Source organism: Ostrea edulis, chromosome 2 (genome assembly GCF_947568905.1).
Source record: "Ostrea edulis chromosome 2, xbOstEdul1.1, whole genome shotgun sequence".
Lineage (NCBI taxonomy): Eukaryota > Metazoa > Mollusca > Bivalvia > Ostreida > Ostreidae > Ostrea > Ostrea edulis.
In genome coordinates this window covers 21,821,574-21,849,244 of record NC_079165.1, presented here as the reverse complement: position 1 = coordinate 21,849,244, position 27,671 = coordinate 21,821,574, and the positions used below count along the sequence as shown (strand labels likewise).

Below are 27,671 nucleotides of genomic sequence, written 5' to 3'. Positions count from 1 at the left end.
AGCATATCAATTCTATGTTAATCAGAAACACTATCAATCTCCTCTTCAGACCGAGCAGAGAGTTTTCCTCTGTATCCTGTTTCTGAGCATCATCGTTGGAAACATCGCCGTCCTCGTGGTCGTCCTGCTGACCAGAAAACTCAGATCAAGGATGAATATATTTATGGCAAACTTGGCTATTGCAGGTAAAATCATCAATTTGCCTGATAGACAAAATAAATTGAATCGCTGCTCTTCACTCTTATGACACAGGTGTAGCATAGAAATTCTGTCTACCAGATGTAACGGGATCTTTCATTCACCACAGACCTTCCTCTTCACAATAAACTGTCCTTTATAATCTTCCATTCACCATACACAAACCTTAATAATCTTCCATTCACTATGTATTAACACTTCCAATATGTCAGATATGGATAATACTGTTTTCACAAATGTGGACATGTCCTGTCTCGTGATTTTCTGAGTATTAAGGATTTTTCGTACTCATTATGCAATATATCCCGATATATGGAAGAAAGATCCCATCAGCCCCACCCATAAGTTCCCAAAATCACGCTAAGCAAAACATCTGGGATCCAGAATTTCAAATTCATCATTTCTTTGCCATACAGCAATTTTGGTAAGAAATGGCCATGGACTTTCTAAGAAAAAGCAAAAAATATTTTTAAAAATCACGACAGACGGGCCGAGATACAGAAATTAGTCTGATTTCGAAATGATTAATTCTCAGTAATAAACGATATATCGTCTTCATTTTAAAAAGCAATTTTGGGATACAGGTAAAATTCTAAATATGATTGCTGAAAGACACTATCCTTAGCAGTAGTTATTGGTTGTGTAGAATTTTTAAGGGCATTCCTTTTTGAATTGAACATTCTATTTCAACAGATATAATGGTTGGTTTATCAGTCCTTGTGGACGTTATAGAAAAGTTCTTGGTGGAGTGGCATGGAGGCAACTTCCTGTGTAAAGCGGTGCGGTTCTATCAGGGCGTGGCTAATTACGGATCTACGTACGCTTTGGTGGCCATAAGTATTGACCGATTTGATAGCGTCGCCAGACCACTTCAGACAATGGGAAAAGGTGGGATGTGTTTTATATATATATATATATATATATATATATATATATATCGGTATAGCGGGGCCAAAATAAAGGTCCAGGGGGCTAGGGCGGGGCCACAATAGAGGTTGGGATATCAACACACTTTTACACAGCGACTTTTCTCAAATTTTAGATAAGTAACTAAAACGACCTTTACATCGTGCACATAAAATCAAATTTGATTTATGTTGGGATCGTAATAGGGGGTTAGCGTAGCGTTTTACTGAAGTTTATAAAGAATAATCTCTACCTAAGAACCATAATGGGAAAATTTGAAGATTTGTTTTTTAATTCATTAAACGCGTTTGTCTAATTTAGAAGGAATGAAATTCATTTCAACTCATTTTATTCGACATACAGTAAGCCTGGATGCTTTACGTACAGTGTATATCAGCGGATCGTGATACGAAAACTGCTCCAATTTACTTTAGATCGTATATAATGAGTAGAAATGACTCTCATTCCACAGATATAACTGCTCAGCTAGGGTGTATGACCTGTGTGTCTATTGTTTTTTATTCCTTGCGGATATCAGATCCGCTACTTATTTCATTATACAGGACATTGATTTCCCTTCAGAATACCGATCCGCTTACTTATTGGACTAAAATTCTATACAGTTTTCATAACCTATGGGTTTTTTTCCTCAGGATACAGGATTCACTTACTTATTGGACTACAATGGGCATTTTCCTTGCTGTTTTCATTACCTATGTTTATATATGAAGAGAAGGAGGTGCACTCCAAAATGCAATGTTTCCTCTCTTTCCCAGAACCGTGGATTTGGAAAGTAAGTTGATGACAGCATTGTTCTTTAAAGATTATTATACCTCAGTATGAGAATTCTATGCAACGCGTAATATGATTGGTCTAGACAGTCACGTGTCAGGGAAGACAAAACTTCATATCTCCCTCTCAAACATCATATCTCCCTATCATATTTCCCCTCAATCGTAACTACTCGGCTATTTCGGTAACCGCAAATGAACCTCGTATGTGGATCGACGCCATCAGAGTTGGTTGTTACGTATACATAAACGTAACTTTGACGTCACAGTCGTACGTTACACTATGAAACGTGAACTTTCAAATGCATCTAAGATATCATACACATCTAAGGTATTGTGCCACTATCAATTTCCACTTACATGTTATATATTAGAGTGAATAAGACGTTAATGATACCAAAACTGAATCTGTGGTGAAAATATAAATAACATATTCAGGGATTCGGTTCTGGCCTTTTAACTCTCGTCCACGGGCGCGCTTCCGGGGAAGAAATGCATCGATTTGATGCAATTCTTGCGCCGATCCACGTCCGACTGAGTCTTCTTACCGGTTACGGAAAAAGACGAGCGCGTGATCCGATTGATTTCCCCTTGGGCAGCTTCGTGCAGTTTCCATAAATTTAACGTCATTTAAGTAAACGAAGTGTATTATGACGTCACAATAAGTCCGAGCCATTCTACTTTCATAGTTCGTAAGGCACAAAATATGCGGGTCTCTGATATACAGTTTTAAAATCGACTGATTTTGGTTGATATAAAAACATGCAAGTAAATCAGCATTCAAGGAGAATGGAAATACAAAAACTGGTTATCACATCACTGTGTTTCGCTGTTTGTACCTTCTATATATACGTTGACGGCACGCTGTTGCTGTTATGGCGATCTCAGCTACATACATGTACGATGTATAGATGAGTAAACTCCAATCTGTAGTCTTGTTTTGTTTCGGTATAATAAACAATTAATTGCATGAATGTTCGGGAGATATGAAGATTTACTCACCCAAGAAAAATCTTATTCCCCTCGGGCAACGATCTCCCTCACTATCATGCAATAAATGTATAAAGTAGAATATTTTTTCTGTACTGTATTTACAAATAATGTAGGCGACTTTGGTTCGTACCCTGAGTACAAACCAGAGTACGAACTTGAGCTACCAGAGTTACAACCCGAACGACTATAGTTTAAACTCTTATATGAGGTATTGTGACATTTGAACTATGCCCAAATAAACCCTGCCTTTTACAAGAGTTAGTGTGGTAGGAATATATCGGTCTTGTAATGGCACTGCACATGTGTTAGTTTTCAAACGATGGATGTGATTGGTTGGAACACTATACACGGGAGTAAGAAAGAACATTGGGATATTTTCCCTAAAAAGCGTGGCTATTAAAGTCGTCCATAAAGTTTCAATGTTAGATTGATTGTGGTTCATGGCAATGATTAAAACCGAAAGTACATATACAATGTATAAATACATATGTGTGTTCGTGTTTTAATAGGCAGGAGAGAGAGAGAGAGAGAGAGAGAGAGAGAGAGAGAGAGAGAGAGAGAGACTCTTTCCTAATGTGTGGAATTTATGTATGTATAAGCTTACCAACATTCATAAACTAGAGCATCTTGCTTCAGCATCGATGTCATACAGTAACAAAGAAATACGAATCTATATTAGTATTTCTGAAACATTGCTATACAATTGTTACATACAGCGATATAAAGAAAACACCAGTATTGGATGGAAATCATATTGTATGCTAAATGAAGATTATTATCCTTTAAACTGATAAATCAAATTACGTATCCAAAAATAATTGGCGGGAGAGGTCCGGGAATTTACCATTCCATACCGTACCATTGTTAAATAAATGTTTCGAGTTTGTAATCGGTCAACATAATTAAAGTTTTCTTTCATTTAGAAAGGAATGTGCAGATGCAGATTTTCCACAACATTCAATTGTTGTTCGTCATTTCATATTCAATATAAGAGCCTGTATTTGAAGGAGAACGATTACTTGAGCAATTAATCGATAACAAAGTTGTGCGATGAATCTTTTCATCGAATATATAACATTTAATTGTGGTAAATTCGATGAGTAGCTTATAGACGATATATTTTCTACTCTGAGTTGTGAAACAACGAACGAGGAGCCCCTCTATCAGTCATCCGACGAACTAACCAACATTTTCATTTTACAAGCAAATATTGCAAATCATTCATTTTATTATTTTTTGAAATTATTTTTTTGCATGCTCCTTCTAATCTTACCGTAATATTTTGAAGTGTTATACTAATCAGTTGATTGAATATTGAAGGCATAGATGAAATTTACTTTTACAAAGATTGATTTTATTTCAGTAATGATTTGTGTGCACGTATTAGAATAATACATTTTATGGATATAGGATTAGAGAGTCTTTTGATTAAAACCAATATTCTTAATTTCATTCGTATGAAACATATGATTGCATGCTTTTTTATATTATATATTTCTTTAGAATAAGTGAAGCATTCCTAACAAATTATTCTTTTATATTTTATGTTCGGCTGTCACTCACTATTAAAAACCAACTCCTTTATAAAGATGTTAATTATGGATGACAACAAATAAACATGAATGAAAAGCAGCTGCCTGGTATATAAAGATTACACAATGTGCAACAATTAAAAATATCCAATTTTTGATAAAAGTCGTAAGACCTTTTTGAAAATTAGCCCCAGGTCTGTAACAAGGATTTTGTTTTTAGATTAGGGAGGGGGGTATTACAAGTGAGATTATTCAGAGAGTGGGAATTTCAGATTGTGATAGCCCAAATGGGTGAAGTGTACCACAAAAAGAAACAAATTATCAAAAGTAATGAAATTTAGGAACTGAATAGAATTGACACTATTCCAGAGCGTCTCATTTGCAGTTGCACTCCATCACCCATACACCCCGCCGTTACGGGTCAGTTGTTGCACACTTTCATATCATTTGTTATTTACTAAATTGTAATTATTGAGTATTACTTTTATCTACATTGACTTTCCACATCTGAAACTGAATTGAAGAAATGTCAGGTACAATGTATGTTGTAAGTGCACAAGACGCCACCACTGACAAAATTGTGATATTCGTGTCCCCAGGGTAAAATATTCCGAGCTAATGCGGAAATTATGGCCTACATAGTGAAAATGTAATATCGTTTTTTGTTGATTTTTTAAATCGTCCATTCATTTTGATGTAAGTGCGGGATACGCGTCCAGATAATGATAAGACAATGTTCATTTAAAATTCTTCTAAAGTCATGGACACCAAACAACTAAACTGAACACGAACTGCACAGTTAAAAAGGGCTGGAGGCATATACGAAACTGACATTTCTGGGTCAACCCTTCAGATCCCAGAATAGGGTTATATGGATTACCGGTATTTAGTGCAAAAACATACTAAAGAATATTGTCCTTGAATATGATAAGATCTACATGTGTACATAATGCTTGTCACAAAGGTGCCTTATGGCCAGAGGACATGCACTGATCTGAAGCTCATAAACTTCTACGGGTGCATTCACTGCAATGTCTCTGTTTATTCAGGTTTATTTGTATAATACTCAGACAGATTGTTGTAGATGTGTTCTCGATACAACGTTTATTGGTAAAACAAACATATCCCCTAGTTCAAATAAGTATTCGTTACCAAACCTATCTCCAAAGTCCAAGACAGTGCCTCGGGTGAGCTTTGAAGACTCCTCATGTGAGCTTTGAGGACGACGTGTCACTTAATTCGATCTGGCTCCATCCTAGGTTTGATTTCTCATTACTGTAGGGACGGAAGCTGAGCTGGGAACACCGTCTAATCACTGGGTTTGATGCACGATTGAATTGAGTGCTTCTAAACAAGTTTTTTTTTTATTTGTCGTTGATAGATAACACGTGTTTGTCAAGATGAATTAAGTGACCCTGTAAATTCTACTTGATATTTTCCAGATAACAAAATCAGCATGAACGGATTGAAATTATACAGATTCTATTTCATCAATGGGGTTCTTGGTTGATTTTACTTTTAACAACATTTTTAACTAGAAAAGTTGAATATGGTTATCATTCACGACCATATGTTGAACAAGGCATATTTGCTTCAGGGCAGGGCATCTTTATCTCTCTTCGGAGTCGCAAACAGTATACACGTGGGCAAATCAAAGAATTAAAATCTAGTTCTATTTGAGGTATTTTATGGAATATAGTTATATATTTATATTTCAAATCGCATTTACCTCTATGAACCAACCAATTTCAGCGCGCGACACAATCCGTTCACATTGACTATGAACGGATTATGAACTAGCTTAAAGCACGCGACTGAGAGAGCGTACTATGATTTGAAAAAAAAAAAACATGTGTTACAAAGATCTCGCAATCACACCTTCGGATTAAGACTGTAAACTAACATGGATTATCATCCCAATCTTACTGTCTCCTACCTCCAAAATACAGTGCACTTTGCAATGTTCATAAAAGGCAGGGTGAGTCGAAATGTGACGTCATGTCTATGTGGTGACGTACGTCACAATAACTACTGTGACAGAGGATAGGAGTTCGTTTTGTGCAACAAAATAGAAGCAATGTAAACAAACGGTGTTTTAGTAAATGAATATAAATATAAGAAATGAACATCACTTTTGAGCTGTTCATGGTCAATATGAACGGATTTGGATTTGAGACAAATTCTCTGTGAATCGCTAGCGCCGTGAGCCCCATATCCTGATCAGGTAATGTTCATTTCTTAAGTGAAAATATCTCCACCACATCTGGATTTCATATTATATCTAGATACATGTTTTTGCTACTTCTACGGAAGGTAAAAATCAATTCACGTACAAGATACGTTGAGTGACCGGTCAACAGAGGATGCTTACGTACGTGCTTATTCCTCCTAGGTACCTGATCCCACCTTTAGTATGTCCAGGGGTCCGTGTTTACCCAACTCTTTATTTTGTATTCTTTATAGGAGTTATGAGATTGATCAGCCTTCGTAATTTTTACCTTTCATTGAAACACGACAATTTCTGGAATTGCATTTGGCTGTCGATGAAAACAGGAGCTGCTTTCATGGGGACTATCTTTACCAAGACCCCGTGTCACTTCAAATGACATCACTTGACTGCTCTAATCGGTACATCTCATAAGACGGATTATGATTGCATTGATGCGGGAATGTGCTCCAAAAAAGCGAAAAAAAGTGGAAGAGCCAGTGATGCATTTTTCACATCCTTGGGTTTTAAAGCTGACTCGGAAAACTCTAGTTTTCTCATTATCATTCTAGATGGACATGCCTTTCTTTTAAGATGCTCGCACAGCTGTTTGGCTTCATTATTCTACTGGTTACAGGCCTGATTTTAAGTGTTCTTAATAGAAATTACACTTTGTCCTTTTGAGTCCATCTTTACACGAGCCTTCTGCATCCAAATTTACACGAGTCATCCGAGTTCGTTTTTACAGCTGTTTTACACGAGTCTTCTGAAACCGTTTTGCACAACTTTTTAAAATCGGATTTCGTATGAGTCTTCTGAATCCGATTTTACACGAGCCCTATGAGTCCGCCGTCTTATTTTTTATTTTTTTTTTTTTACAGAATGCTTATACACTTCCTATTCTAACATCACCGGACTTTAGTGTAGAGTCCCAAAGCATGCACAATTGACCGCTGTTTCTTTCTGTCAGCTTGTTTCAATCATTCACTCGGAAATTACAAGACATTCCTTAGGGTGAATATTACTCTTATTCGTACTAACGATTAGTTAATATCATATGGTATAAAATAATATACAGCTAAGAACTGTATGTATAAAACAATAAACAACCAATAACTGTATGTATAAACCAATATATAGCCAAGGACTGTATATATAGACCAATATATAACCAAGAACTGTATGTATATACCAATATATAGCCAAGGACTATGTATAAAACAATATATAGCTAAGGACTGTATATATAGACCAATATACAACCAAAACTGTATGTATAAACAAATATACAACCAAGAACTGTATGTATAAACCAATATACAACCAAGAACTGTATGTATAAACCAATATATAGCCAAGGACTATGTATAAAACAATATATAGCTAAGGACTGTATATATAGACCAATATACAACCAAAACTGTATGTATAAACAAATATACAACCAAGAACTGTATGTATAAACAAATATACAACCAAGAACTGTATGTATAAACCAATATATAGCCAAGGACTATGTATAAAACAATATATAGCTAAGAACTGTATATATAAAACAATATATAGTTAAAAACTGTATATATAGACCAATATACAACCAAAAACTGTATGTATAAACAAATATACAACCAAGAACTGTATATATAGACCAATATATAGCCAAGGACTATGTATAAAACAATATATAGCTAAGGACTGTATATATAAAACAATATACAACCAAAACTGTATGTATAAACAAATATACAACCAAGAACTGTATATATAGACCAATATATAGCCAAGGACTATGTATAAAACAATATATAGCTAAGAACTGTATGTATAAACCAATAAACAACCAAGAACTGTATGTATAAAACAATCAGGGAGTCTATGATATAAAGCAATATACATGTACAGTCAGCGACATTTGTCCTCCTGTGTGCAGGGATACAAAGCCGTAGACTGTATCTAAAATCACAATACCACCCATTTTCACTTTCCATCTTCTGACAGCCTCGTATGAAGCCTTGTATCTACTATTTATATAACTGTACTTGCATCCTGCATGAGAATTACTCTGGTTTAAGATTTTCGTGTTGTAAACTGAATTTTAGCTGGTATGATAATATAATGACTCTAACAGCACTATCCAAAAACAGCCAAACCATTGTTTTTTTTTCAATAATGATAATTGGAATTTGTAAAATGGATGCTGATCAGAGTCGACGTGACGTTAATTGATGACGAGAAGAATGACCAGTCGTGTGGTGATTACTATGGCCTGATAGAATGACCAATCGTGTGGTGATTACTATGGCCTGATAGTTTCTTCTTTTACTTGGGATGAGGTTTAGTCTGTTGTCTCTTTAATCTGATAGCTCCTCTGAGAGTCTGAATACAGTAACATAGAAAGACCAGCTACATCTGATACTAGAATTGTCGTGAAATGGCTGACTCTTTCACTTTCACTGATTACTTTCAGGTATATGTTACCATTCTCTCCCTGGTTGTCATGTTCATACCGGCTGTGATAATAGCGATCTGTTACGTTACCATAGTGGCGGTCGTCTGGATGAAATCATCGTTTACCATGTCCAGCAGTAAAACTAAAACTGATGAATCTTGTATGGAGTTATCCACCGCGATCAGTAAAGGTATGTTGTAAAGACGCACCATAAGACAATTCTTATCAGTTTCCCATCAAATGGCAGTGATGTGGAAATTCCGAATATCGTTTCAGAGAGCAAACAAGGGATGAAAGACCACATGGCCATATACTTTAATACCGAATAACATTGTTCCATTGCAAAATATTTAGCCCTTTTTTAAAACTGTGATTCCCCGTAGTTGGTTGTTTTTTTTTCAGCTAAAATATAAGTTGTAGGTTTAAAACTTTTGGAATATAAATGAATCTCTAGTTTTTCAAACTTACCATCTCGTCACTCTATCTACACCCCCTTTACATTCATCAGTGACTTAAGTTGTACTTCTATAACACAGCAGTTAACAAAAGCGAGTGAATCATACATATTAAAGACGAAGATAACGAACAAAGATCAATCTCATAACTCCCACAAGCAATATAATATAGAGATTTGGGCAAACAAGGACGCCTGGATATACCAGAAGTGTAATCAGGTGTTTAGGAGAAGTGAGCATCCCCTATCGACCGGTCACACCCGCCGTGAGCTTTATATCTTGATCAGGTAAACGGAGGTGTCCGTAGTCAAAATCAGTGTGCCAAGAACGGCCTAAAAATCGGTACGAAACAAGTCAGACAGCATTTACCTCATGATATATGGTATTGGCAAACTAGATTGTTATAACGACCATAGAATTTGCAAAATGCTGACCTTAAACGAGACTGTTGAAACCCCTGTATCATCAACTTGTTTGTCAGTAGCCTGTCTCAATTTGAAAACTGATCATACGTAGAAAAAGCTCTTGCGTATCGAATCAGTTGAGAAGTATAAACACCATATGCAGGTGGTAGTTGTTAGTTTGCCGTTAATATCTATTTTCAATAAAACATCTACGTATGAAGTAGACGTGTACGACTCTGTGGTGTCTTTAATATTTCGAGTTCATAAGGATATATGGAATCGACATATGAAGGAAAATTATTATTGTTGATACTCGTAGATAAAACGTCGTCGATGTATATAAATGTCGCATTGAAGATATATACGAATCCTCAGATGCATCAGTGCTTCAGAATGTTATATAGTGTGTTTGTTTTCTAGATCGCTTCTCTGAAGAAAGAATGCCACTGAAACCCCCTCGGCAAAGAAGAGTTCACTGGACGAAAACATGTGACTCAAGTTCAAGAGGACTGATACCAAAAGCCAAAATTAAAACCGTCAAAATGACTTTTGTTATTGTATTAGGTAAGATTCTTTTATTTGATAAGTTTTGAGAAGATATTAAACTTTTCCGTCCTTGTAACTGTCTTGTCTAGACAAAGGTACAACAATACTAAATTTTGACTGCAGTTTTAATATAGTAAACAAACTTTATTATGTAGCTGAGGTTCCTTTTATTTACCTGTGTGATATAAATTTAAATGGTGCAATTCTTTTTATCTCCAGCCTTCATACTTTGTTGGTCGCCATATTGGGTTTACAACATTCTACAAACCTTTGGATATATATCTCCATCCCAGACCGCAGCCGCCGTCTCCGTTTTATTTCAGAGTTTATTTTCACTAAATAGCGCGGCAAACCCGGTCATATTTTTCCTCTTTAATTCGGCCTTGTATAAAAGACTTTGCGTTCAACGCGGAATATACACCCCGCCATCAACCTCGATTTCGCATGTGTGACGTCATCATCTTTTGTAGCAGACTTGTGATTATGACGGAGTTTAGACGAGCGAGGTTTTCCGATACAACAAACCATCCTTGCAATTGTTACGTCACACCAGAGGTTGATTTCATTTAGATAGCACGATTGTTAGCTTGGAAGTATAACTGGATAATGGTGCTAGACTTTGTTTTGAACCGGTGATATTTCATTGTGCCCAATAAAGGAGAGAAAAAAAAAATAACCAACATTGAATTTTTCATTGTACCACACCTTTAAGAATAGTCACTGTTTTCCTGTTTGCGAAGAAAAATAAACAAAAGGCAGAAGGGTCATATCTGGTAACATGCACCTAGCTCATATAGGGATATAGATTCGTTAAGTCTGGAACAGCGAAAAACGGAGTGAGGACCCTCAATCCTTTGGCCACAGAGTCATGGAATAGACAATAACATTACTAAGACTCCTTCCTTGTCAGTGAAACTAACTGCATCATTTTGATTTTGAAATGTAGAATTTTTTCCTAAAACTTATGTAAAACATTAAACCCTTACTGTGACACTACCTGAACCCTTAGGATCACGATTTTATGAAAACCTTAATGTAAACTAAATGAGGATGTTTACATAGTACAAAATGAGTTTTACTCGTGCTGAGAGGATGCCCCTGTATATTTAGGTCACCTGAGTCACTCATTTAATAAATATAATGTCAAAAATTATCATATCTCTTAGTATTATCATTTGTAACCTTAAACTTTTTGCACTTAAAATGTTAGCTAATTTTAAACATCAAATCTCTGTCTGAAGTAAAATTTTCCAAATTCTTACAATTTTTCTGAAACTCATGCTTTTGATTTTGTATCGTAAATTTAAAAAAAGATACGGGAATCCGTGCGAGGTAGAAACCTGCAAGCGCAATGTATGGACAAAATGTTACTTGAATTAAAAGTTAAAACTAGACTAAAATACATTTTTGTATTATATCTTTATGCCATGTCGACATTAAATGGCTCACTAATGTTATAAACAAAGACGATAGGGCTAGTCTAAACATAAATGATCTAACGATATAAATAGTTTCTCTAAACGTCAAGTATATTCACTTTTTAGATTTCGAATGTTGAAAGCATTGCAGTATCTCAAAATCTTTGTCATTTTTAGAACATCGGCCTTTTAGATGAATATTATAGATCCTACAAATCCTATAGATAATACAAAATTCAGTACAGGGCAAACACGGACCCCTGGACACACCAGAGGTGGGATCAGGTGCCTAGGAAGAGTAAACATCCCCTGTTGACCGGTCACGCCCGCTGTGAGTCTAGTATCTTGATCAGGTAAACACAATAATTAATCCGTAGTCAAAATTATTGTGTAACGAACATCCTAACTATTAGTTTTCAAGGCGTCAGACAACATTCAACCCAATAACAGATTGTATTTGCAAATACGATCATTATATAAAACTATAGAATTTGTGAAATGAATTATGAATTAATCCACTTCGTCCCATGGGGGACATAGGGCAACCACAGTAGCCTTCCACTTTTTTCTGTCTTGGGCTATCTCTAGTCTTTGATGAGTAAGAGGATTTGCTTCTATAGTTGTTTCTGTAACCGATTTTATCCACTGATGGGGGGTTGGCCCTTCAGCTTCACCATATCCCTTAGTTTGACAGATTGTCACCCCACAAATTCCTTATCTTTCGATATAGGGTTGGATTTTGAAACCTGCAGAGTAGTTTTTACATCAGAGTCTCTTTCTCCTAGACTGGTTGCCGACCATGGCTATTGAGTCCTGTCTACCCATGTTTTGAATGTTGTGAACAACTAACGACTTTCAACGCCGGGTTTGAAATCAGAGTTTTCCTTCTCTTAGATGAATTGCCTTCCAAGGCTGAGGAGCTCCATCCACCCCAAGCACTGGTTTTAAGGCGCCAGGGTCTCGCCTTTGCCCCTTCTCCTGTTCGTTGAAACAGTTCCACCACGAGAAGGTCAGGAGCTGGACTTTGGTTGTCAGAGGCTATATTTTTCGCACGCCCATAGGAGCACTTATTTGAAACTGGGTGCTTATCTCCAGTATCACCCCTAGGCATAACAACCTTAGGAACCAATTTGTGAAATATTGACATTAAACTGTTGAAAGTCCAGTCTGTAAGATCATCGTATTCATTAGTGATAAGCCCATAACATAAACGTATTCGTCATTAGCCTTCCTAGAATATAATCTTATTCGTCCGTAGTCTGTCTGTGGCATCCAAGGGGGGGGGGGGAGGTAAATAAAGGTACTTCACTCAATGAAACAGGTCAAACATTTTGCTCCCTAAAGAAAGATCTTGTTAAAAGCAATGCAAATATAAAAACTATATCACTATCCATTCGAAAATTATGATCAACGTTAAAGTTTATGTGGACATCCAGACAGACCAAAAACTATCAATATATAGGGGCATAAAAATATAATTTGAACGAAAAAAGATAAAAATAGAAGACCAAAAAGAAGAAAGAGATAGTGAAAGAACAGAGGGGTAGAGAAATCAAGATTACAACACGGGTCCCAGTTTTTACCTATTGGGGCTGAATTTGACAAATCAAAAATTTTAAGTTTCAAAATTTCAAGAAAAGGCAGATAAATCGATTTCAGAAAATCTGGAAAAAAATTGAAATGAGCGTGAAATGTTTGGTTAACTTTGTTGCAAAGTGCACTGATTAGCAAAGCAGCTTCTTTGCACTCGGCGCTGGATACAGCTGAGAGTCCAGACTATGACAAGGTCAAGGCCATAATCTTAAAAGTCACGAAGCATGCAGACAAAAATTCAGAAAGTGCAAAAGTTTTACGATCAAAAGTACGTCGAATTTGCAAAAGAAATTTGATCAATGGTTGCGATCTATGAGCATTGATAAAAATATTTAAGAATTCTCCCTCAACTAAATCTAGTAGAAGAGTTATGAAGAAGATTGCAAAAACATTTAGAAGAGCTCTTCCAGATACTCTCTCTCTCTCTCTCTCTCTCTCTCTCTCTCTCTCTCTCTCTCTCATACAATGCACTTTGTGGCTAGGTCTTAGATTTTCTAAAAGTTCAGACTCTACAGAATTACAGTGGACATTACGTTATTGGGGACTGGACTACACGTCCGATTTTGACAGCGCCATCACTAAGCTTATTCTCGTGTGTGAAATCCTCCAATCGTCAGCAAACAAACATGCATTGCTTTGTGAATTTTGATTACTGTTAGTATTTTTTCAATGATAATTTTTTTAGCAAATGAATGGTTAAATCTTTGAATTATTGCGATTCATTTTTGCAGGTCGTAGGTTTATTCTGACCCATAAAAAGATGGTGTAACTACTGAAATGTACTGACATTTTCTGAAGTGGTGTCAAAATCCAATGTGAAATCACTGCCTGTTTATTTTCCCGATACATGTCCTTTGTGAATCACGTATACGTTGTCTTATTTTTATTTGAAACTACAATTTTTTTCTCTCAAATCAACAACATCAAAACGTATCACTTTTCAACACTTTACACGATCATTCCTCACAATACATATATATGTAAATGAAAGACTAAACTTTTTGACATCATAGAAAATTGCTTCTTCAATAAAAATGGACAAATCAGTCAAATGTTACTTTGTTAGACATGACTCTGATTCTACGCACAAGTACTCTGATATTGAAATGATGATGCTGGAGTTCCTCATTGACAATGTATTCGTTGTTTTTGGGGATCAGGTCTTCCAACGGTCTGTTTTGAATTGTCATGGGTACGAATTGTGCTCCTTTATTTTACCTGTTTTTATATTCCTATGAGGCAGAATTATTCAAAAACTTCTACATGAGAAACACATCTCTTGTTGTGGCCTTCAACTCGACACTTATAAATATTGACGACATTTATACATTAACAATAATCATTTTCATTGATAATTATGCCGATCCGATATATCCCAGTGAACTTGAAATAAAAGACCCCACAGCTTTTTCTGCTTTATAATCAGATATTTTATTGAACATAGATGTTAACGGCAAACTAGCAAATTAAATTCATGACAGACTTACTTCAACTTCTCCATCGTCAATTTCCCATAAGCAATACAAAATAGATAGTTGGGCAAACACGGACCCCTGGACACACCAGAGGTGGGATCAGGTGTCTAGGAGGAGTAAGCATCCCCTGTCGATCGGTCACACCCGCCGTGATCCTATATCCTGATCAGGTAAACGGAGTTATCCGCAGTCAAAATCAGTGTGCCAAGAACGGCTTAACAATCGGTATTAAACACGTCACAAAGCATTTGACCCAATGATCGGTTGTATTGACGAACCAGATGCATTGTGTTAAATTTTATCCACCCTAACTCCAGGGTTAATAACTTGAAAATAAAAATCTTTGATATACACACCTTTGGTGCATTTGCATTTCATTATTATTCATTGTGGCTCTGCTACTCTTGAAAACATTTTGTTCTGATCAATTTCCTTTAATTCCAGTGTTATTTATTACAATTGTTTTGATTGAACAAAAGTAAATCTAAACGATAATTTACACATCAATAAATCCCAAAACACTATATATACATACGCGCCTGAAAACAAATAACATAGTTTGGGGAAACTATTCAAATTATTGAAATTGTTAAAACAGGGTACGAATTGATAAGAATCAAACATTCTTTTTGAAGAATTTATCGATGTGTAATTTATGGACATTTTACTAACAAACTTAACATTAAAAGTACTTCGTACTTTTATTCAGTTTGTGAGTAAAATGTCCATAGTTTACACATCGATAAATTCTTCAAAAAGAATGTTTAATCCTATAGTATACTGTAGGTTCATTATCTTACACGAGTATGGCGGAATGACTCGTATACGTCAAATCACCGGAACATGAATTCGCGTGTCGACTGTTTATCAAGAGTTCTTACATGTATTTCAGCAACACAACATTAAAAGCGAATGATTTTATTTCGCGAGTGATGCTTCTCGCGAAATTACATGATAATAAATTACTCGCGTATATATAGGAATCTTCAGTATTCCCATTTCAATTTGTATCTTCTATTATGGTCCCACCCTACCACTGGGTTCCTGAATTGAACAAAATTGAATTTGAACTACTTGAGGATGTCTACATATTTAAAATATGATTAACCATGACCTTGCTGTAATGGAGATGAGGAGTTCTAATGTTTGCCTACATATTTTTGTGTAAAATTTAAATCCCCTATTGTGGCTCCCACCTACCTTTGGGAGAAACGTGAGCCTGTACTACTTTGGGATATGACTAACCATGGCCCAGAAGAGTTTTTCCTACATATCCCCATGTAAAACTTTGATCCTCTTTTTTAGTCCCACCTTACTTCCGGGAATTACATAGATTATATTGACATAACTGGTCATGGCTCTTGTTGTATAGGAAGAAGATTTTTAAAAAAAAGATTTCTCCTGTATATCCACATGTAAAATTTTAATCCCCTATTGTGACCCCATCACCCTACTTCGGGAATCACAATTTGAACTAACTTGAATCTGCACTACCCATGGATACTTGCATATCAATATGGCTAATCATGGTCCTATTGTTCTTAAGAAGATTTTCGCTATATATCTGCATATAAAATTTCATCTCCATTTGTGGGACCACCCTACCCCTAGGGGCCATGATGTAAACAAACTTAAATCTACATTATGGCTGGAAACCTTCATGTAAATATTCACTTTTCTGGTCCAGCGGTTCTTCATAGCAAGATTTTTAAATGACCCCGCCCTATTTTTACGGAGTTTATTTCATTCTTTCTTCTTTGAAAGGAGGATGACCCTTTATTTGAAAAAAGAAAAACAAGATCTGTTTGTGAAACACAAATGCCCCCGATAATGGCCAATTCAGAAGATGGTCAAAGTCATAAGGACAAATATCTTGGTACCAGTATAGAAAGATCTTGTCACAAGAAATGTTCATGTACAATATGAAAGTTCTAATATTTACCAATTAGAAGTTATGACCAATGTAAAAAATAAAATAAAAGTAGGTCAAATGTCAAGGTCAAAAGGTTTAGTACCAACGGAAAGGTCTTGTCACAAGGAATGCTCATGTGTAATATCAAAGCTCTATCACTTACTGTTCAAAAGTTATTAGCAAGGTTAAAGTTTCAAAAGTAGGTCAAACTCCAAGGTCAAGGACACAGGGTCAAAAATGTTGGTACCCAAGGAAAGGTCTTGCCACAAGGAATATTCATGTGAAATATCAAACCTCTATCACTTACTATTCAAAAGTTATTAGCAAGGTTAAAGTTTCAGACATGATTACAGAATGATAGCCAGGACAAAAACAATATGCCCCTCGATCTTCGATCTCGGGGGCATAAAAACAACCTTGAATCCCCTTTACCTAAGGATGATTTGTGCCAAGTTTTATTGAAATTGGCGCAATGGTTCTAGAGAAAACATTTTGATTGATATCTAAAGATACCGTATTTCATATATATATTTTGCTTTCCGTTGTATGAAGAAATCTGAACGAGAATTTCTTTATTTCGAAATAATCTCTTCAATGCCACAAATATTTCGACATTTTTATCACAATATGTATTTGACCTTGATGGGCAATCAAGGATGAAACGTGCACGAGCAAGACGTCAAAACGATTGATGAAACAGCAAAGATATCGTGATGCTATTGTATTGGTAACAATGTGCATTGGATGCCATTCTTACAGAAAATCTTCGTCCATCGTGACATCACGACTACAAAATAAAGTCATCGTCAGACATAGAAAACAATTTCCCAGACTCCTGCTGAACAAAAGCGCCACTGTACTGCTGTTGTAAGAGATCAAAGGACGTCTCCATTTGATTCTTTTCCGATCTGTTAGAAACAAGGTAGTTTCTATCTTGGTAGTAGTCTATCCCTACAATGAAAGTGTAATGATACAATCATTGATTTTTCTCTGTACAATACCTAAACCTGAGGTGAAAAGGTGAAGATAGCAAACAGCGATCAATCTCATAACTCCTATAAAGGTGAAGATAACGAACAGTGATCAATCTCATAACTCTTATATAAAGGTGAAGATAACGAACAGTGATCAATCTCATAACTCCTATAACGAATACAAAAATAATAGTTGTACAAACACGGACCATCTTGTAAGTTTTCCGTGCTATGAAAGAAAGAGAACGTAAAGTATAGCATTATAAATCTCGTAACTGTGACTGGCCATTTCGAAAATCTTTTTGAGATGTAAAGCCTATATCTATTTCGAACTTCTCTTTCTACGGATATAGGACTCATGGCGGGTGTGACCGGTCGACAGGGGATACTTACTTCTCCTGGGCACCTGATCCCAACTCTGGTAAATCCAGGGGTCAGTGTTTGCCCAACTCTCTAATTTGTATTCCGTATAGAAGTCATGAGATTGATTACTGTTGGTATTCTTCACTTTTCAGCTGCACACTGTCTCTGATTTTGTGGGGTTTTTTCTTGTTTTTTTTTTTGTTGTTGTTGTATTTTCTAAAGGATGTGTAGAGTGTACCCTAATGAGTGTCCATTGATTTGGTCTCTTGTTTCATATTGATGAATATTGTTCCTTTGCAATATCAGTCAGCTATTAATCAATTATGGTACTCCTAATATCAACCTTTCCGGTTACAAATATTGAAGAAATCACAGGGACTTCCGTTTATTCATTCCACAGACGACTGAAGACAGGAAATGGCTTTCTATAGATCAAATAATGACGTCACGCTGTGGTTCTTCATCGCTAAAACGCAATTTTGTAACCAAAGCTTCGAAATCACTCTACCAACGAGATGAATAAGTAAAAAAATTAAATGTTTGATAATTTTTTTACACAAAATATTTATTACCTAAAAACCGTGAAAGAATACATTAGTATATAAAATATATTTGACAGACCACCCAATAAAACAGATTGAGACAAGAAACATCATCACACTTCCGTCAAATCAAACTCGTTTAATATGTGCTTTAATAGGTTTCCATCTGTAAATACCGTACCATACACGTTACACAGTGGGTACACAAACTAAAATGTACACACATAACACAGTGTGTACACAAACTATAATGTATATACATAACACAGTGTGTACACTAACTATAATGTATATACATAACACAGTGTGTACACTAACTATAATGTATACACATAACACAGTGTGTACACTAACTATAATGTATACACATAACACAGTGTGTACACTAACTATAATGTATGCACATAACACAGACAGTGTGTACACTAACTATAATGTATATACATAACACAGTGTGTACACTAACTATAATGTACACACATAACACAGACAGTGTGTACACTAACTATAATGTATATACATAACACAGACAGTGTGTACACTAACTATAATGTATACACATAACACAGTGTGTACACTAACTATAATGTATACACATAACACAGTGTGTACACTAACTATAATGTATATACATAACACAGTGTGTACACTAACTATAATGTACACACATAACACAGACAGTGTGTACACTAACTATAATGTATATACATAACACAGACAGTGTGTACACTAACTATAATGTATACACATAACACAGTGTGTACACTAACTATAATGTATACACATAACACAGTGTGTACACTAACTATAATGTATATACATAACACAGTGTGTACACTAACTATAATGTATACACATAACACACACAGTGTGTACACTAACTATAATGTATATACATAACACAGTGTGTACACTAACTATAATGTATATACATAACACAGTGTGTACACTAACTATAATGTATATACATAACATAGACAGTGTGTACACTAACTATAATGTATATACATAACACAGTGTGTACACTAACTATAATGTATACATAAAACACAGTGTGTACACTAACTATAATGTATATACATAACACAGTGTGTACACTAACTATAATGTATATACATAACACAGTGTGTACACTAACTATAATGTACACACATAACACAGTGTGTACACTAACTATAATGTATATACATAACACAGACAGTGTGTACACTAACTATAATGTATATACATAACACAGACAGTGTGTACACTAACTATAATGTATATACATAACACAGTGTGTACACTAACTATAATGTATACACATAACACAGTGTGTACACTAACTATAAAGTATACACATAACACAGACAGTGTGTACACTAACTATAATGTATATACATAACACAGACAGTGTGTACACTAACTATAATGTATATACATAACACAGACAGTGTGTACACTAACTATAATGTATACACATAACACAGTGTGTACACTAACTATAATGTATACACATAACACAGTGTGTACACTAACTATAATGTATACACATAACACAGACAGTGTGTACACTAACTATAATGTACACACATAACACAGACAATGTGTACACTAACTATAATGTATACACATAACACAGACAGTGTGTACACTAACTATAATGTATACACATAACAGTGTGTACACTAACTATAATGTATACACATAACACAGTGTGTACACTAACTATAATGTATACACATAACACAGTGTGTACACTAACTATAATGTATACACATAACACAGTGTGTACACTAACTATAATGTATATATATAACACAGTGTGTACACTAACTATAATGTATACACATAACACAGACAGTGTGTACACTAACTATAATGTATATACATAACACAGTGTGTACACTAACTATAATGTATATATATAACACAGACAGTGTGTACACTAACTATAATGTATACACATAACACAGTGTGTACACTAACTATAATGTATACACATAACACAGACAGTGTGTACACTAACTATAATGTATATACATAACACAGTGTGTACACTAACTATAATGTATATACATAACACAGTGTGTACACTAACTATAATGTATATACATAACACAGACAGTGTGTACACTAACTATAATGTATATACATAACACAGTGTGTACACTAACTATAATGTATATACATAACACAGACAGTGTGTACACTAACTATAATGTATACACATAACACAGTGTGTACACTAACTATAATGTATACACATAACACAGACAGTGTGTACACTAACTATAATGTATACACATAACACAGTGTGTACACTAACTATAATGTATACACATAACACAGACAGTGTGTACACTAACTATAATGTATACACATAACACAGTGTGTACACTAACTATAATGTATACACATAACACAGTGTGTACACTAACTATAATGTATACACATAACACAGACAGTGTGTACACTAACTATAATGTATATACATAACACAGTGTGTACACTAACTATAATGTATATACATAACACAATGTGTACACTAACTATAATGTATACACATAACACAGACAGTGTGTACACTAACTATAATGTATATACATAACACAGTGTGTACACTAACTATAATGTATATACATAACACAGACAGTGTGTACACTAACTATAATGTATACACATAACACAGACAGTGTGTACACTAACTATAATGTATACACATAACACAGTGTGTACACTAACTATAATGTATATACATAACACAGTGTGTACACTAACTATAATGTATATACATAACACAGACAGTGTGTACACTAACTATAATGTATACACATAACACAGACAGTGTGTACACTAACTATAATGTATATACATAACACAGTGTGTACACTAACTATAATGTATACACATAACACAGTGTGTACACTAACTATAATGTATATACATAACACAGTGTGTACACTAACTATAATGTATACACATAACACAGTGTGTACACTAACTATAATGTATACACATAACACAGTGTGTACACTAACTATAATGTATATACATAACACAGTGTGTACACTAACTATAATGTATACACATAACACAGTGTGTACACTAACTATAATGTATATACATAACACAGTGTGTACACTAACTATAATGTATACACATAACACAGTGTGTACACTAACTATAATGTATACACATAACACAGACAGTGTGTACACTAACTATAATGTATATACATAACACAGACAGTGTGTACACTAACTATAATGTATACACATAACACAGTGTGTACACTAACTATAATGTATACACATAACACAGTGTGTACACTAACTATAAAGTATACACATAACACAGACAGTGTGTACACTAACTATAAAGTATACACATAACACAGACAGTGTGTACACTAACTATAATGTATACACATAACACAGTGTGTACACTAACTATAATGTATACACATAACACAGACAGTGTGTACACTAACTATAATGTATATACATAACACAGTGTGTACACTAACTATAATGTATATACATAACACAGACAGTGTGTACACTAACTATAATGTATACACATAACACAGTGTGTACACTAACTATAATGTATATACATAACACAGTGTGTACACTAACTATAATGTACACACATAACACAGTGTGTACACTAACTATAATGTATACACATAACACAGTGTGTACACTAACTATAATGTATATACATAACACAGTGTGTACACTAACTATAATGTATACACATAACACAGTGTGTACACTAACTATAATGTATATACATAACACAGACAGTGTGTACACTAACTATAATGTATATACATAACACAGACAGTGTGTACACTAACTATAATGTATATACATAACACAGTGTGTACACTAACTATAATGTATATACATAACACAGACAGTGTGTACACTAACTATAATGTATAAACATAACACAGACAGTGTGTACACTAACTATAATGTATATACATAACACAGTGTGTACACTAACTATAATGTATACACATAACACAGTGTGTACACTAACTATAATGTCTACACATAACATACACAGTATATACTAACTATAATGTACAAAGTTACCACAAAAAATCTAACATCAACTTATAATTATCTGTCAGTAGCCTGCTTCGATTTTTAAAAAAGAAACATCATTCGTAGAACATGTTCTCGTAAGTACGCCTTGTTTGTCATCAAATTGAGTTGTTAATTCATCGATAGTTTCTACCTTCAATTGAACATACAAATATCAAAAATGAACATGATATGCATAATTGCCGTGATGTCGGGGTTTCTTTTTTCGAGTTCACTTTGATATATCGAATCAACATATGAATGAAAGTGGATTGATTGATTAGATTTTGTTTAACGTCCCTCTCGGGTGTTTCCAGGAGTCCGTGTTTGTCCTACTCTCAGCTGTGCATTCTTTATGGTATTTACGAGATTGATCACTGTTCCTCATCTTCACGCTCATGTAACAATGTAGCATACGGACAATGAACTATGCATTTATCTACGTACCTTCTACCACGTTTTGACTGAAACTCATCTGCAAGAGACACGATCTATGATACAACCGCCCCTCCGGACCCTGAATACACTCCTTGACGGCAATACTCATACGACAGCTGGTGCAGAGACTGGGGATCACGTGTAGAGGAGAGCACATGTAATAGATGAAACGTTACCGATACATGCAATTACCGAACCTAATTATTGGTCACCATTTTAATGGAGACTATACAATAAATTCTCCATTTTGAATTTTATTGAAACAGTGTGAACATATTCACATTCTTAATACAGTTTGAATTATTTTGTTTTAATGCATGATTTTTTTCCCATTTAGTACTTGCGTGTATACTTCATTATGCTGATTGCCACATTCGCACATTATTGTACGTCGCCTTGTTATAATCACATGGGATATCATCGTATGTACTAACAATACCAGGGGACTTCTCATTATTCTTTTTGATTTAACGGGACATTTATAGAGCTCTATGGAAGTGATTTTCCTCAAAATCTCTCAATGACATAGGAATATTTATTAATGACTAATAAAAACATAAGTTTTTACATTACCCACCTTTTTTGTGGACAGGCAGGTTGTGTTGTTTAGATAACAGATTAGTTGATTCTCATATAATTTTATGTGATGTTTGTTGGGGGTCATGTTTTTGGCCCCCATATATCTTTATGTTAGATTTTGCTGGGGGGCAGATTGCATAATACTTATCCAAAGACGTTTACCAATGTTTTCTAGTCTTTTCTGACCCCCATTATTTTGTCAAGTTTCATTTTCGTCATTTTATTAATAAATGACATTTTTTCAATTCAACACTGTGTTACTGGTTCTGCCTGTCATGCCAAAAAACAAGCCTAGTCTACTTGGCAAGGTTAAGCTGAGGCTAACGGAACATAAATGTATTTTTCAGAAAACCAAGAGAAACCTCATAAAACTAAATTAGATAGCCACTTTTGATATAAATATATATATAAGGAAGAACTATTGGCTTGCTAGCCAATACTTCCCTAATCACCCAAATTACATATTCATGTGCCTGCTTTGGGGTTAAAAAGTACAGTATTTGAAATAATTAAATACTTGTGTTATTAATGAAATATATGATATAGAGCAATCTCCATTGAATTCAATGATTGGTGACACTACTGCAGTTAACTATGGAGGGTAATCGTGTTCAAAAATCCAAGCATGTAATCTTGTTAATCGAAACATGCAACCGTGTTAATTTCTCAGTTTCAACTATGTGTGTTTGTAACTCAGGGGGTGTAAGTTATGTTTCTCAAAAATGTATACCTCAGTGTTGTACTCTTCATTTGTGTAATCGTTTGATTTCTGATTTGACATTTCTCTTTATAAAAATGCATCATTGTTTCTTAAGTTATACGCGGTCATCCCTACAGTATTTCCGATGGTAGACTTAGTATTTACATAGTTGTACCTTACAACATCGCATCTTGCACGTTACAAGTCAACAAATGTCAAGTTTACATGTTTGTCGAATTTCGATATGACCATATATGGAAAGACAACGGAATTTCACGATTATTACCGAGAACCGAAAGAATTCCCCATCTGTAGGACTAAGCTGTTGCGCATGCGCCAAAATTGACAATGCATGTGCATCTCGAATTTGTTAAGTTTTTATATAAAAAGACTAATCGACATGTGTCACAGTCTCAAGTTCTCAACGGTACGCATTACACACAGAAAATGATCTAAGAGGTTACAAAGAATGGATTTACACCAACGCATAATAATAAGCATATAATTTCATGATGTGCATGTGCACAGATACATGTATGTAACGTTTATGTATGGATAAAACCATCCAACATGCTAGTACAAATATTTTACACAGGTTAAGGTAGCTCATTACACTAAAATTTTATTTAATGGTTCGTTAAAACACCTCTTATGAAGTGTGATTTCACCATCGAAAGAGTGAAACAATCTCTCACTTATTTTTTATGATTTGTGATTTGTCCCGGAATGATAAAAAAAAAATGTTTTCCTTGCAAATAAAGGATTCTAGAGTCCAAATTTCGCTGTGATATGGTGCATAATATGGATATCTAATCAAACATGCCTAAAAGATTCAGATATAAACGTTCTAAATTTTTAGAATAAAATATTTATGAAAAATAGCAGGGAAACATCGGAAATTATCCCATCTTAGTAGGGGTCTCGCCTGAGGGCGCCTATGTGTATGTAATATTAAAAGTGCAGAGGTCATGTGGTACTGCGCTTCACAGGGCCAGTCAAAAGGCTGAAAGAATGCTGTGGTAGAAACATTTTTTTCCACAATCAATGAGGGGCATCCCGTCTCTGTTAAAGTGTTCCTCTTTATAAATTTTGTGGGAGATGAAGTCTCAAAGAAGTTGTTTGAGTGGATAATCACATTTGATATCCTTGATTTCGTCCATCTTATACTCAGGCACATTAAAACAGAAAGGGGACATTTCTAATTTTCATAAAATTGATTTTCCGTTATTTTTACGTGCAAAGTTATTTTCACATAGAAACTAAGGTATATTGGATTACATCCCCCACTACATGTACGTTGTAGTAAATAATGAATTGAAGGACTAAGCCCCCTCCCCCTCCCTTAGGCTGTTAGTTTGGAATAGACAACATATTTTATGGGGGTTATTTTTTTTTTGGGGGGGGGTCCCCCTTTTTTGCTAGATGGTGAAGAATTTGCCCTCCCCCCTTTCAGAAAAGCCACGCCATGTGGCCGATACTCTTTGTCATTCTTTGTGCAACAAAAATTAAGTTGAGTTAAATTTCTGACAACTAATTCCTTTCATATTGCTACATATAATAATGAAAAAATAGGTATGTATTTTGATTTATCTTTTCCCTAGATATGATTGAAGAAAAAATAGCCTACCAAACTAACATGTAATTTCAGTCCAGTTGTACCTCGTAAAATTCGTAATGTAATTAGATATGTAAGGTATTTTAGATTTAATAGATATGACTTTATTATGATTAATTTTTCGAATTTTTAAAATACGCTAACATTTATTCCGGAAATATATTGTTCATTGGTGACGTTTCACCCAAGTACGTACAATTTCGCAACCCCTTGTGCTCTGCCCGTGTAGCACATTGATTTTCTTTCGGTTCTAGTTAGTAATCGTGAATTTCCGTTGTCTTTCCATATACGGTCATATCGAAATTCGACAAACATGTAAACTTGGCATTTGTTGACTTGTAAAGTGTAAGATGCGATATTGCAAGACACAACTATGTAAATACTAAGTCTACAAACGGAAATACTGTAGGGATGACCGCGTATAACTTAAGAAACAAGGATGCATTTTTATAAAGGGAAATGTCAAATCAGAAATCATACGATTACACAAATGAAGAGTACAACACTGAGGTATACAGTTCTGAGAAACATAACGTACACCCCCTGAGTTACAAACATACACATTTGAAATAGAAATTAACACGGTTGCATGTTTCAATTAACAAGTTTACATGCTTGGATTTTTGAACACGATTACCCTCCATAGTTAACGCCCCTTTAAATGTTGCTTTCTTTAGTTGACAATCCATTCTACCTCTTTTGATTTAAGAATAAGCACATATAACAGTGAAATGGATTTCATGATATTTTGTGACAAACATAAAAACTCACTGTTAATTTATCAAGTCAATCTACTGCTCACATACTTACCTTAATAGTGAATGGATGTGTTTCATGTCTTTACTGAAGCTGGATGATGGTGTAGCCATCTTTCTTCTGAACATAACAATGGCTCAGAAATATTGAGCAAAGCACATGTGTTAATTAACGCCTCGCTCATATTCCTCTAACAATGAACATATAATGGTGTTGACATTTCTTATGTGACAAAAGACAAATGTCGAGAACTCCGTGCTTACACACAACATGTAAATGATATTATTTAATTAATAGTTAAACTTCGAATGGTGTGGTAGCCTTCTTGATGCCGGTGTTAAAGTACAGTGCAACTTTTAAACAGTAACATGGGTCACATCTTTTTCTGTATCAACCTAGGGCACATATCCTTTTAAATGATCGCAGTTAGTGTTGTTCTGGACACAGCCAGGGTGCTAGGGCTGAACCGATACGCCCCCTTCACGATACGATACATATTGCAATACTCATGCCACGATTCATTACTTCAATACGATACAATTTACAGAAGAAACCAATAATAACATAGAAGAAAAATTTAATTACCAAGATTAACATTTAAAATTTTAAAAGCAAAATGTTTCCAAACTGACAAATGGTAAGATGCATGTTGGCTCTGTACATAGTTTAAGCTGATGAAGTGTATTATCATTTTCGTAAGACTCAAAGTAAACAACAGTCTGAACGGGTACCTGTAAAGTGCAAAAC

At 34.9% G+C, this 27,671-nt stretch overlaps 2 protein-coding genes across 2 annotated transcripts in view; one reads left to right on the top strand and one right to left on the bottom strand.

Moving 5' to 3' along the window:
* LOC125681666 (cardioacceleratory peptide receptor-like) overlaps window positions 1-11,548 on the top strand; it is a 57,153-nt gene extending 45,605 nt beyond the window's left edge. The window contains exons 2-7 of the mRNA XM_048921839.2: window positions 50-185; window positions 892-1,086; window positions 1,758-1,897; window positions 9,094-9,265; window positions 10,355-10,498; window positions 10,700-11,548. Of these exons, the coding sequence (XP_048777796.2) occupies window positions 50-185; window positions 892-1,086; window positions 1,758-1,897; window positions 9,094-9,265; window positions 10,355-10,498; window positions 10,700-10,932 (1,020 nt within the window). The 3' untranslated portion in view covers window positions 10,933-11,548. The remainder of the gene's footprint in view (window positions 1-49; window positions 186-891; window positions 1,087-1,757; window positions 1,898-9,093; window positions 9,266-10,354; window positions 10,499-10,699) is intronic.
* Window positions 11,549-17,435: 5,887 nt separating this feature from the next.
* LOC125680571 (uncharacterized) lies at window positions 17,436-27,107 on the bottom strand. The gene is made up of 3 exons (XM_048920256.2): window positions 26,979-27,107; window positions 23,284-23,402; window positions 17,436-17,829 (listed from the first exon to the last, which is right to left on the bottom strand). The coding sequence occupies exons 1-3, from the start codon at window positions 27,050-27,052 to the stop codon at window positions 17,666-17,668; spliced, it is 357 nt and encodes a 118-aa protein (XP_048776213.2). The 5' UTR covers window positions 27,053-27,107; the 3' UTR covers window positions 17,436-17,665.
* Window positions 27,108-27,671: the final 564 nt, after the last annotated feature.